The sequence below is a fragment of the Peromyscus eremicus genome, chromosome 11, assembly GCF_949786415.1.
Source record: "Peromyscus eremicus chromosome 11, PerEre_H2_v1, whole genome shotgun sequence".
NCBI classification, from domain to species: domain Eukaryota; kingdom Metazoa; phylum Chordata; class Mammalia; order Rodentia; family Cricetidae; genus Peromyscus; species Peromyscus eremicus.
The window spans coordinates 74,800,217-74,812,019 of NC_081427.1; the positions used below are offsets into that span (position 1 = coordinate 74,800,217).

At 46.7% G+C, this 11,803-nt stretch overlaps 1 protein-coding gene across 2 annotated transcripts; it reads right to left on the bottom strand.

Annotated features, from left to right (window-relative positions):
• Window positions 1-1,452: 1,452 nt before the first annotated feature.
• Glrx (glutaredoxin) lies at window positions 1,453-11,421 on the bottom strand. Of its 2 annotated transcripts, none has more exons than XM_059276385.1 (3): window positions 11,119-11,421; window positions 4,536-4,662; window positions 1,453-2,251 (listed from the first exon to the last, which is right to left on the bottom strand). In XM_059276385.1, the coding sequence occupies exons 1-2, from the start codon at window positions 11,323-11,325 to the stop codon at window positions 4,549-4,551; spliced, it is 321 nt and encodes a 106-aa protein (XP_059132368.1). In that variant the 5' UTR covers window positions 11,326-11,421; the 3' UTR covers window positions 1,453-2,251; window positions 4,536-4,548. The 2 variants fall into 2 exon arrangements, with proteins under 2 accessions (XP_059132368.1, XP_059132367.1); XM_059276384.1 differs by having other exon boundaries at window positions 1,453-2,254.
• Between the last annotated feature and the right edge of the window lie 382 nt (window positions 11,422-11,803).

Genomic DNA, 11,803 nt, shown 5'->3' on the forward strand with positions numbered 1-11,803 from the left:
TCATTCTCTGCTGTTGATAAGCCAGGAAAAAAAAAGTGTGATTGGGTAAATCAATTACTCACTTTTAATGAAGTATTGAAAAAATGTGGTAAAAGACCATGTAGATCCTCTTGATGTATAAAACCATGGAATGAAAATTTAGTGTGTATCTTATGACCCTTTCAGTATCTCTGAGGACTCCCCTTCCCAAAGGTTCTGCAATTCACAGACTTAATTTCCCCAATGAAGAAAATCATAGGAAAAGATTCCCCATACTAAAATCATGCTCAATAGTGGGGACCGTTACCACCACCCCTCCCAGATTCCTGATTCTCACCATTGAAGAGGGCTTAAGGAAGCCTTGTGTGTCTTTTCCTCCCCTTGTTTGTAGGCAGGAGAGGATTCCTCTGGCTAAGGTCACTGTTAAGTACGGGGTCATATCTTCACACAGAGATGGGGGACACGGACATGACCTCCAAAGCACTGTAAAGCCTGTTCGATGCCTTATTTCCTACATGAGGAGGAGGGCCAAGGGTCCCCTTGGTTTGGGGAGGACTTCTGGAAGCAGCTGGACACACATACACTCTTCTTTCTCCTGTGACTTTCTCCTGTTCCATGGTGACCACCATTGTGAGGATGATCAAGATGATCTCTCTCCTGAAGAGGCAGAGTTGAAGTGCCTGGAGTGGGCTTTACACACTGCTGCTGCCACACACAATACAGTGGCCCTCTAGATGCCAGAGACAGCCGTTGTGGCTACACATTCCAGCAGAGTCCTTTGCTTCTACCTCCCCAGGAATTGCTGGTGTCCAGTGTGGATCTTGACAACTAGCAGTCTTGGGTAAAGGGAGGAGCTAGGGACCACAAGGGCGAAGGGCCAAACATAGCAGGGGACCAGGTGTAAAATATGAATGGAAGTAATTACTGGATCGTAAATGATTTCCAGTTGGCTACAGGTGGCATTGCACTTACATTCTTTTCATTTCAATTAAAAAAAAAAAGACCATGGGCTAGAGAAATATCTCAGTGGTTAGGAGTGCCTACTGCTTTTGCAGAGGACTTAGTTTCAGTTCCTGGCACCCTGTCTGACAGCTCACAACTCCCTGTAACTCCAGCTCTGGGGGATCTGAGACCTCTGGCCTCCAGGAGTACCTGCACTCACATGCACATAACCACATGCAGACATACATAACTACACACAATTAAAAAAAAAACAAAACCTTTTTTAAAAAAGAACAGTTGTTTATGTGTGTATGTTTACATGTGTGCCACATCGTGAGTGTGGAAGTTAAAGAGAAACTTTCAGAATCAGTTCTCTCCTTCCACTGCATGGACCCTGGGGCTAGAACTTAGGTCACGAAGCCTAGGGACATGTGCCTTGCCCCACTGGGCTGTCCCACCAGCACTAATGCTGCAAAAACACTATCCTTTCAGTCTTGAGAACATAGAACATAACCCAGGAAAAATCATTAGTCATTTCCAGGTACACCTTTATTAGGAATGAGCCCTCTCACTGAGACAGAGAAGGGACCTGCAGTTTCACAACAATTATACATCATTGCAAGACATCAAAACAGAACATCAAAGTGTGGGTGGAAGGAATTTCGAAAACTTGACTTCCTTCACAGACATTCTTGTTTTTTGTTTGTTTGTTTTTCTTTTTCATAGACATTCTTGGAAGCAGGGTTTTCTAATTTTGCATTTCATATTTAATTTTGCTTTTAGTCTAACTCAGATCAACACACAGCTGCTTGAGATTTTCTTGGTATTCTCATGTAAGTGTGGATTATCTTCTGTGAGTTCTGGGACAGGGCAAGATCAAGCACACTGACTCAGAACTGTCATTGCTGAAGTGAGGTGGGTGTGGGAGGGAGATGCATGTGTGACTGAAAACAAGTTTACAATATCCAATGATTTAATAACACTTTATGAAGCCGAGTTCTGGAAAATTATTTCAGCTGACCAGTACTAGCAGAGAACCAGCAACGGATTCACTGGAGATTTAGACAAACTTGGTTGAGAATTGTGGGCTTAGAGGTAGAGATATGGTGGTACATGAAGAATGCATATTCTAACTAGTGTGGTCTGCTAAGCTTCTTGGCTGCAAGGTTAAAGCAAATTGCAACAGTTTTTAGCACTGAAGGAAAGAAGAAATAAAAGCTGTTTTTGTTCAAAATCCCAGTCACCAGGAAATACTGGCATCCTTTTTGATTCAGGTCAGCTCTCTGGCATTGGCATCAGCATGGCTGGACAGCTGCTGTCAGCATGGGGTCTGCTGGGTGGAAAAGAGACAAAGAACTAGGTTTCACATCATAAGTAACTCGGTCTCCCCTCCCGAACCAGAACACGCTAGTCGTTTAGACACATCGACTACAGGTGGCCTTGGGCGGGAGTTGCAGGAAAACAGGCCCAGCACAGGGACAGCACAGGACGGAAGAACGATGCTGACACACCCTGCTGTGAAGAGTCTGGCACCCACACTTAGCACAGGGAGCGGGGAATGCATTTCTCCGTTCCATTCTTAACCTCAGCCTAAACTGCTAAACACGTTCTAGAATAGAAGCAAATGGGTACCACTAACTGGGTTTTTAGTGACTTAGAACTCAGTGTGAGTGCAGAAAGTTACCCTGAACAGACAGTGCTCACCAGCTGTGACATTGCAAATAGGGATCCAAAGATGTCTATTGACTATTTTAGGCCTAGAGACTCAACTGTATTCATTACAGACCTCCTTCCTTCTAACCACCCAGCCTGAGTGACCACCACAAACAACATATATGAATTGCCAAAAGCATAAATTGTTGATCTGTGAGTCATGCAGCCTCTCAAAGAATTTTGATGTTAAAGAATAATTATTTTCACTGGTCTACTGAGTTCCAGGACAGCCAGGGCTACACACAGAAAAACCCTGTCTCGAGAAAAAAAAAAAAAAAAAACATTACTTTCACCAGGTGGTGGTGGCCCATGTCTTTTATCCCAGCACTGGGGAGGCAGAGGCAAGAGGATTTCTGTGGGTCTGAGGCCAGCCTGGTCTACAGAGTGAGTTCCAGGACAGGGCTGCACAGAGAATCCCTTTCTCAAAAAAAGAAAAGAAAAATCATTACTTTCTTCTTCCATAAAATAAACACTTGAGTCTTTCTGTCTATGAGTCCCTGGAAGCTTGCTAGCCTTGGTCCTGGAGGACACAGAGAGGTTACTCATCAGACTCAAGGCATCCTGGTGTTACTATAGCATTGAAGATCCATTAAGGGAAAGCTGTTGCCCCCCTCCAAAAGAGTGGAGTCTACCTCTCAGTGGAGACATGCCATTTTCTCCTCCCTTAAGTGTTGATCCAGTTGGGCTGGCCCATCACCTGTCCAAGGGACCACCTTCAAGAAGGAAGGCCCACCTCAAACCATGCTAAGGAAATAGGAAGAATAATTATCCCTTCAATGAGATGGTGTTTTCCTTTCTTACTGATGCAGTCTCTTACAGACATGCAGCTCTGTAAGCTGCCGGTTTTTCTGAATCACGCAGAAGAGCTCGGCTTCTCCTTCCTTCTGTCTCTGTTCTGAGCATGCTTTCCCTCACACTTAGGCTTCACTCACTTCTCCTTCCTGACTCCCATGCTGACTTAGCTCAAAGGAAGTGGCTTTTTCGTTTCTATCTCCATGTTCCTCTTCTGGCAACGGCCAAGATTTACAACTTGCCCACCCTGAAGTTTTTCTTTTGAATTCTAATAAAATTGTTCTTTTGAGTCCATTCTTAAATTCTTTTGTCAGTAAGGCTAAGAACCCCAAGAGGGGACCTCAATTTTCTCAGCATCATTGGGTCATTTCTAAACAATTCATCTCCCTGTAGTTTTCCACTGGGCCAAAGATCTCCTTTAGGTTTCTGATTTGGCATTTGAGAAGTCAGATCTACCTCACATATAAACACAAGAAAAACAAACAAACAAGAACCCTTCATTTCGCCTTGTACTGAAATCACAATCCCTCCTCATGGCTTCTGTGCTGTGGCCCTCCCTGTCTACAGTTCTTACTTCCTCCCCAATGTCCCTTTTTAAATCTTGCTTTCTACTATCCCTTGGAAGTGCCCCCCTTGCTTCCCAAATCTCCCTCCTTCATCTTTAGCTAGCTGAATCCTTGCCAGGCAGCTCCTGTTGGGAAAGACCATCCTCTGCTGCCCTTAGGTGCAAGTGCCCCACCCCTGGCACATCCCATCACATTATTCTATTTGCTTCAGGAATGATTTAGTTGTTTGTGATCTGTCTATTTCTAGGGACTGGACGTTCCATTTTTTTGTGCGTATTTATGTTTAGTACTGTGTCTAACACAATACATTTGTTAAATAAAGGTACATTGAAAGGATTTTCTCATTAGTTCAATTCATCTCTCTGTAAAATGTAAAATTCATCCATTAGTGTTGTCTCAGTTCCTCAGATCACCCCAACCCAGAATGTCTTCCTACCGCATTACAGAAAATGGCAGTAGAATGCCACAGCCTCTCAGTTTTAGTATACGTGCTGCCGAATCGAGCACAAGCCACAGCCTCTCAATAACCCAGTCCAGACTCACCTGCCCCCCTTCATTACTGCAGAGCTCCGATCTGCTTCAGGCGGGTCATCAGCTCCCCATTCTTCTGCATTTTAATCAGATCACTGCATCCACCTATACAGTCTTTACCAATGAAGACGCGAGGGACCTGCAGCAGAAAACGTCAGCACAGTTAAGGAGCCTCGTCACCCTCCCCAGCATTGCCCACCTTGCTAAGCTTCACAGCTTTACAATCTTCTGAAGAATCTGTTTTTAAAATGCTCTAAGAGTGGAAACAGTCATTAAAAAACGTTACTAGGGCTGGGTTGTAGCTCAGAGGCAGAACTACTGAGCATGAGTTGAATCCTCAGCCCCAGGCAGGAAAAAGGTTTTCAGATCGAGTGAGCTGGGCACTGACAGTTTTTTTCACTTTACAGACATATGTCAGGAACAAATTCTTATTGACACAGTGAGAGCACCAGGCTTCCTTTGGCTCTCTTGCACTTGGGACCAGACCTGAGACCATCTACTAAACCCCAGCAATCAGGAGCTAGGGTAGGTCCAGGCTTATTAAATATTGCATCTCCCTGTTATTAAAATACAGGTGCACTGTCCTCAACTAGAAGACAGTATTGTGCTGTTTTGAGTCCTGTAGTCCCTTGCTGTTGGTAAAATATCTAAATGCTGCAGCTCTGGGTCAAGGAAATTGATCTGTTCTGGCTCACTGGCCAGACTGACTGGTAAATGTACTTGTGGAATTGGTTCCTCTCTCGAGTCACTTCCCCTCCATAGGACCCTGCTCAGACACTCATCAGAGGCGAAGAGAACTTCAGACTCCCTGGGAAGGAGGACATGCCCTCACTGTGGGCAGGTAATGTCCAAACCAGGGACATCACATGAAAGCAGACTGGCAGTGAAGAAAGGGATTCTAAGGAACTGAGTGGTCAGGAAGCAGCAGGCCTTCTGAACACAAGGGTCATACTTGACAGACGGGCGGGGCTTAGGGGAAAAGAATGAGCATCCTATTTTCCTCAGAAGATACAGAACTTCAAAATGAATTATTTAAAATGTGAGGATGAGAAAAGAGGTTGAATTACTGTGGGTAAATTCTAGTAGCATGTTTTCTGTTTGTTTTATAGAGGGAGAACTAGGATTTAAAAATTAGAAAGCTGGTAACGAAACCAAAACACCGTGCCACAATCCAAAATCTGTAAGCTACTCCTTTGCCTGACAATTATAAAAAGCCCACAGAACCCTTTCTGGCAGGTCTGCCTGGCGAGTGTCCTTCAACCCCAGGAAAGGCTGGCTGCTAGGGGAAGGCAGGGTGGCTGTAGGGGATTTTGTAAAGGAGAGTGACACAACCTTGCTTCCGTTTGCTACGAGGAGAAACGTGAAGAAAGATGGGGAAAGAACCCTAAAATCGCCACGGAATACTGGCTGCTGTTTGACAGAAAAGGAGGCCCCCAAGTTTGGGCCTTTTTTGTTCCCATCTCCTCACACTTGGGGTGCTCTGTTGTACCCACATTATCTTCTGTTGAAGATAATGACTTGTTAAATTAATTAAGGAGACCATGTATTTATTTTTGAATGTCTGTATTTTCAAAAATGATTCAAGCAGTCGTCACGATCACTCCAGCTTCCTACATCACTGTTTTTCTTCCTGTGTGTGGAAGCCAAAGGCTGACACTGAGTGACTCCCTGGATCACTGTGTTTCTAAAAACCGAGGCAGGTTTACTGCTCCCGGGCCCCCTGTGCTGGCGGTATAAGCTGTCTCTTTTTTTTTTTTTTTTTTTTGTCCTGTGTGGGTTCTGGGGTTTAATCTAAACTGCTGCCCTCAAGCTTGTGAGGTAAAAACATTTGATCCACTGAGGGTTTGAGCTAATTCCAGTGGCAAGAATGCCACAAAAAGCAAAAGGTTGGCTCCTGGGAGCTGTTCTCCCCTTGACTGGGAACCAGAATCCTAGTTCTGGTTAAATAAGATGCAGATTTCTTCTTCCAAGCCCCAATTTGAGATTCAGACATAATGAGCTAAGGTCCAGGAGTTTGAATCGCTAAACATTTCTAAGGTGCTGGTCACCTTTCAATCACTGGTCTACACAGAACAGTCCCTGATTTCTCCCAGGGTGACTGAGGGCCCTCCCCACAACCCCCCCCACACACACACACACATACACACGCACACTTCCCTGTCCCCTTCCAAGCCCTGTAGTGCTGCCTGAGACAGTCCCTGAAATCTGGCTGTACCCTAGTTTTTTGTACAGTCTGGCAAGAAGCTAGTTTGCCTTAAAGCCTGAAGAAACTTTGCCCTCCCACCCCACCCCCACCCCTAACCCCATCGCTCCCACTCCTCCCAGTAGGGTCATCAGCGTATTCAATCATTCAGGCTGAGGGAGAGGAAGAAACATCTGTCACTCAAACCTCTGGCCCACCCCTCTCCTGGGGAGGAGGTTGAGTCAGTCTGCTCAGAGGAGGAAGAACTTTCAGCCTGAAATCAAACTGGGAAACACTGCTCTGGGTTTTCCTGGAATGGATTTTCCCGGCATTCCCTGTCACCCTAGGGTTTACTTCCTGTGTGTGTTCAGGCCAGAGGCTGACAGTGTCTTCCTGATTTTTTTTTTTAACTGAGGCAGGGTCCTTGCTCCTCCTGTGCTGGGATTACAAGCAGGCTGCCATGTAAGCACAGCTGCTTCTTTTGTTTATGCTTGAAAGGTAAATGTTTGATCCCCTGAGCCATCTTCCCAGCACCCCCATCTCCACTTCTGACCGTCGTTGGCCAGGTTTCCTCAGACGCAGCTACTCAACGCTCCTTCAACTTTCCCCTTCCGCCATTCTCACCTGGACTCTGTGTCAGCCCAGACCCTGTTCCTCCTACAGTCTCTTGTTCCTGGGAAAGATTCCCCGGAAAGTACCTGAGTAGGCAGAGGCGGAAGACTGATTAGAGCTTCCATGACCGTGAAGCCTGTGGACTGTGGATGTCTCAGGGCCGTGAAGCCTGTGGACTGTGGATGTCTCAGGGCCAACTTTACAATCTTGAATGATCTCTAGCCTACTTTTCTGTCTCAGCTGGGCTTTTTGGTTGCTGTGAAGAGATACTAGGATCATGCCAACTCTTATAAGGAAGACATTTAATTGGAATGACTGGCTTACAGTTCACGGGTTCAGTCAGTTATCATCATGGTGGGGAGCATGGCCTGCAGGCAAACGTGGTGCTGGAGCTCAAAGTGCTACATCTTGTGGGCAACAGGAAGTTGAGCTGACTGCCACACTGAGTAAAGCTTGAGAAGAAACCTACCTCAAAGCCTGCCTCACATTGACACACTTCCTCCAACAAGACTACACCTACTCCAGCAAAGCCATACCTCCTAATGCCACTCCCTTTGCGGGCCATTTTCTTCCAAACTACCACATTTGCCCACCTCAGTGTCAGACTTCATGAACACATAAGCATCTTTGGAATGTAGTAACTTAGCAAAACCCTTCAGCTATCAGCCGGAAGGGTAAGAATGCTATCACACAACATCTATCTGCACGGCTATAACTTGCTGCTTTTGATGTTCCTTCCAAGCTTTGAAAAAGTGCTTCATCTGGCTCCCTTTATTCTGCTACTATAAAATTTAACTACTTCTGCCCTGGAATGTGGATGCTGAGGTAACAACCCAGCTCTACCATCTCAGACCGTGCTCTTTCACTTGACTCTAGAATAACTGATCTCTTTTGAGGTGAGAGCAGTTTTTGCATTGATGACGTACAGTGACCAGAATGACCCTTCCAAGAGTCAAATCAAGTCACTCTGAAAATCCAGCAGCGGCCTTGCTCACATGCAGCACAAGATGGTTAACCAGAGGTTAGAGGTCTTCTTAAGGCCTCAGATCTAACTCTTCTTACTCTAACCCCTAGTGTCCTGTCATGCCAGCCTCCTGACTCCATGGGACACCAGTCACACTCTGGCACACATGCTAGCCCTTACTATTTGTCTGCTTTTTCCTTCACCTTAGTGAGGCCCTGATGGTTCCATTTAAAACAGTGACCTGCTGCCCACACCCTGCCTCCCCTTCCTAGTCAACTTTCTTTGTAAGCACATCACTGCCACCTCCCAAATATACAATTCATTGTATTGTCTCCTACACAAAAGTGCACATTTTAAAAGGTAGGAGGTTTTTCATGCATTTGAATTTTGACTCAAAAACCTATTAGAGGGGGTTGGGGGTGAGGGTGGGAGTATATCTACAGGATCAGGGATATGGCTCAAAAACAGCATGAGGGCCCTAAGTTCAGATCCTCAGCAGCCTTGTAAAAGCCAGGCATGGCGGTGCACAATCCTGGAGTGGGGTGCAGAGATGGGTAGATCCCACGGGCGCACAGGCTAGCCAGTCTAACCAAAACGGCAAGGGTGCAGGTTCAGCAAGACCTTGCCTCAAAAAAACTAATGTGGAGAAGTGATTGAAAAACACATCCTGAGGTCAACCTCTGGTTGCCACACATTCATATGTACACACATGAATATAACACACACACCTACCTTTTTTGAAATTTTAGACTTAAAAGGCCACCACAAAAGAGTGTTGCTTTACAAATCAGTGCAAACATCTGTTAAATGAAGATTTTTTTTTTCCCTCCAGAAGAGGTGCTGCTAGGCTAAGATAGCATTATCATTAATCCTGTTGTAGCTGGGACCACCTACAGATCTTTCACACTATTATTGATGGCTGGCTCCCACCTCTGCTCTTAGGAGGCTAATTAGGAGTATGACCTGAGCATGGGATTGTCTGAAAAGTTCCCAGGTGATTCCATTGGCTAGCGAAGTTTGGGAACCACTGTCCAGAAGGCCCCATGTGGGAGCCAGTGCAGGGGCCTGTAGAGTGTTCACACTTCTCTGTTCTTTCCACTTTCTGCTTTCATCTCTGCTCCAAGACCTCATCCTACAGCTGTAAAATAAGCACACTCTTGATCTGCACTAGCATACAGATTTTTAAATGAGACAATTCCAAGGCTTTATACCCAGATCACAGAGAAAATCATGAAAGTTACACTAAACCCCAAGTAGAAAATGTGTTTCTGACAACACTGTCCTACAAGGTGCCCCAAAAGGGACTTAAGACCCTGTGCCTCTCCCTTTGGCTATCAGACTGTCTAAACAATGGGCCTCAAAACTAAGTTCCCCAGAAACCCTGTGCTGGGAAGGGCGGAAGTCCTGATACCAGCTAGTGTAGGAACCTGCCTGACTGGAAGAGATTTCACAGTTCTGAGGCCCTTCCAGGACCAGCTGGACCTGAGATAACAAGGATTAGTCAATAGTGGGTGAGGACCTCACCTTGGTCTGGCCTATAAACCTCCAGCCTTCTATTTGAACCTAAACCTTAGGCTGGGCAGATGACTAGTTGGTAAAGTGCTCGCCCATGAGAGCGAGGACCTTAGTTTTATCCCTCAGAATCTACAGAAAAGGCTGGGTGCAAGTCACAGTATTAGGGAGGCCGAGATAGAAGGACCCTAGGGAGTCTCTGGCCGCAGCCAATGCAGCCCAACCTGTGAACCCCATATTCAGTGAAGGACCCACTCTCAAAAATTTGATGATTGTGAGTGATAGAAGAAGTCACCCAAAGATAGCCTCTGGGCTGTCTCACAAACGTGGGTACACACACACACCCTAAACTTTGTAGACTTGGGAGTCACTGGACCTCTCTATTCATCTTCCCAGGGAAGCCTCACTGAATAAGTTTCTTCTCTCTGCTTTTCACTGTCACGTGTCTCTTTAATTGGTATTGAGGGCAGGTGGCCAAGGCTCTTGGCTTGTTGGGGCTGCCAGATCCTAGGCTTTGTCCCCCACTCCAGTAACAGTGAGACAAGCTCGCCCTTCCAGCACCAGAGTCCGTTAGGCTGGGCATCCCACCAGCAGCTCAGGCACAAAGGAAGCCTTCTCTGGGGGAAGAAGAGGTTCTTAGAGAGCCACACAGTGTATTTGCAGAACAGGATTCTGAAGTGCCACTCTCATCACGCAGCCCGGGTCACTGAGGCAAGAAACTGTCAGATCCTTCAGAAAGTTAGTGTGATAACCAGGCCGAACAGCAGCGGGCCTGAAATATCCTACAATTAAGGCAGCAAAGGGGGCGAATGGGGAAGCAGAGGCTTCTTTTTCTAGTGGGTGGAGCTAGATAAGAACCAACAAACCAGGTGATAAAGAAAGAAAGCCTGGAGAAAAGGAAAGGCGGGCTCACAAAGCCCACCAAGACACATGCAAACAGAGGGCAGACATGTGTTCCTTGACAGAGAAGCTGAAGGTCACACCAGCCTTGCAGCTGTCCCCTGCCCTGTCATTCAAAACAGTGCTTCAAACAAAGCCTTCAGCGGCACAGTGAACCCTCCAGCTCGGCTGCCAGGCCCACTGACCGGGCACCATACATCCCTGTGCTGCCTCCTGGTCCTGCAAGGCAGCCAGTCCAGTCCTGCTGCCTGCTCAGGTGACCAGTGTCTTCCCTCAGGTCCCTCCCCCACGCCCTGGAAAGCCCTCTGGATGCTTTGAAGGACAGAGTCCCGGTAGTGGCAACCTAGAAAAGGCACAGATGTCTGCACAGCTCTGAAAGGAAACAGCAACCCTCGAGCCTTTCCTTAGTGTTTGAACACACTCACTGTTCTCGCTCCGGTGAGCTGCTGTAAATAATCTTGAATCTCACTGGTGTTGTTGGTAGCTGTGATATCCACAAATTCCAGAAACCCTTGTTTGAAAGGCAGTTGCCTGAGGATTTCTTGTGTCTCCTGGCAGTAGGGGCAGGTGGGCTTGATGAACACGACCACCTTCCCAGGCTGGATCTTGCAGTTCACAAACTCCTGAGCCATACTGACAGGGTGCAGCTTCCCCAGGAGGACCGCTCAGTTGAAGGTACTGGTCGGGTGTAAAACGTGGCTTAGCTACAGCTCTCATTTAATAAGGAACCTCCTTGGAGGAGGAGTTAGCAAGCAGGGTGATTCAGTTTTAAAGGGCCAGCCCCAAAGTCAATTCATGCCGGTATGATTCACCAGTCGCTAGGCCTAGGAGTGCACACTTGCTGTTTAATCCGTAATACATAGGCCGGGCTGTCTTTGTGCTCTCCGCCTTTGGCAATGCCTGTCTAATAGCAGGGATCGGAGCTCAGTCACCCTCGAAGGCGGCAGGACTGCACTGGCAGCTTCTGGAGGAGGCTGGAACCTCTTAGAGCAAATTCTTTCCTCTTTTGGAGACATGGTTGTGTTAAACATGTAAACACAATCATTCAGGAAAGCTTTGGCACTCATAGGAAGTGGGGTGGAAATGGTGACTGGACTGCCTGGGGGTTGC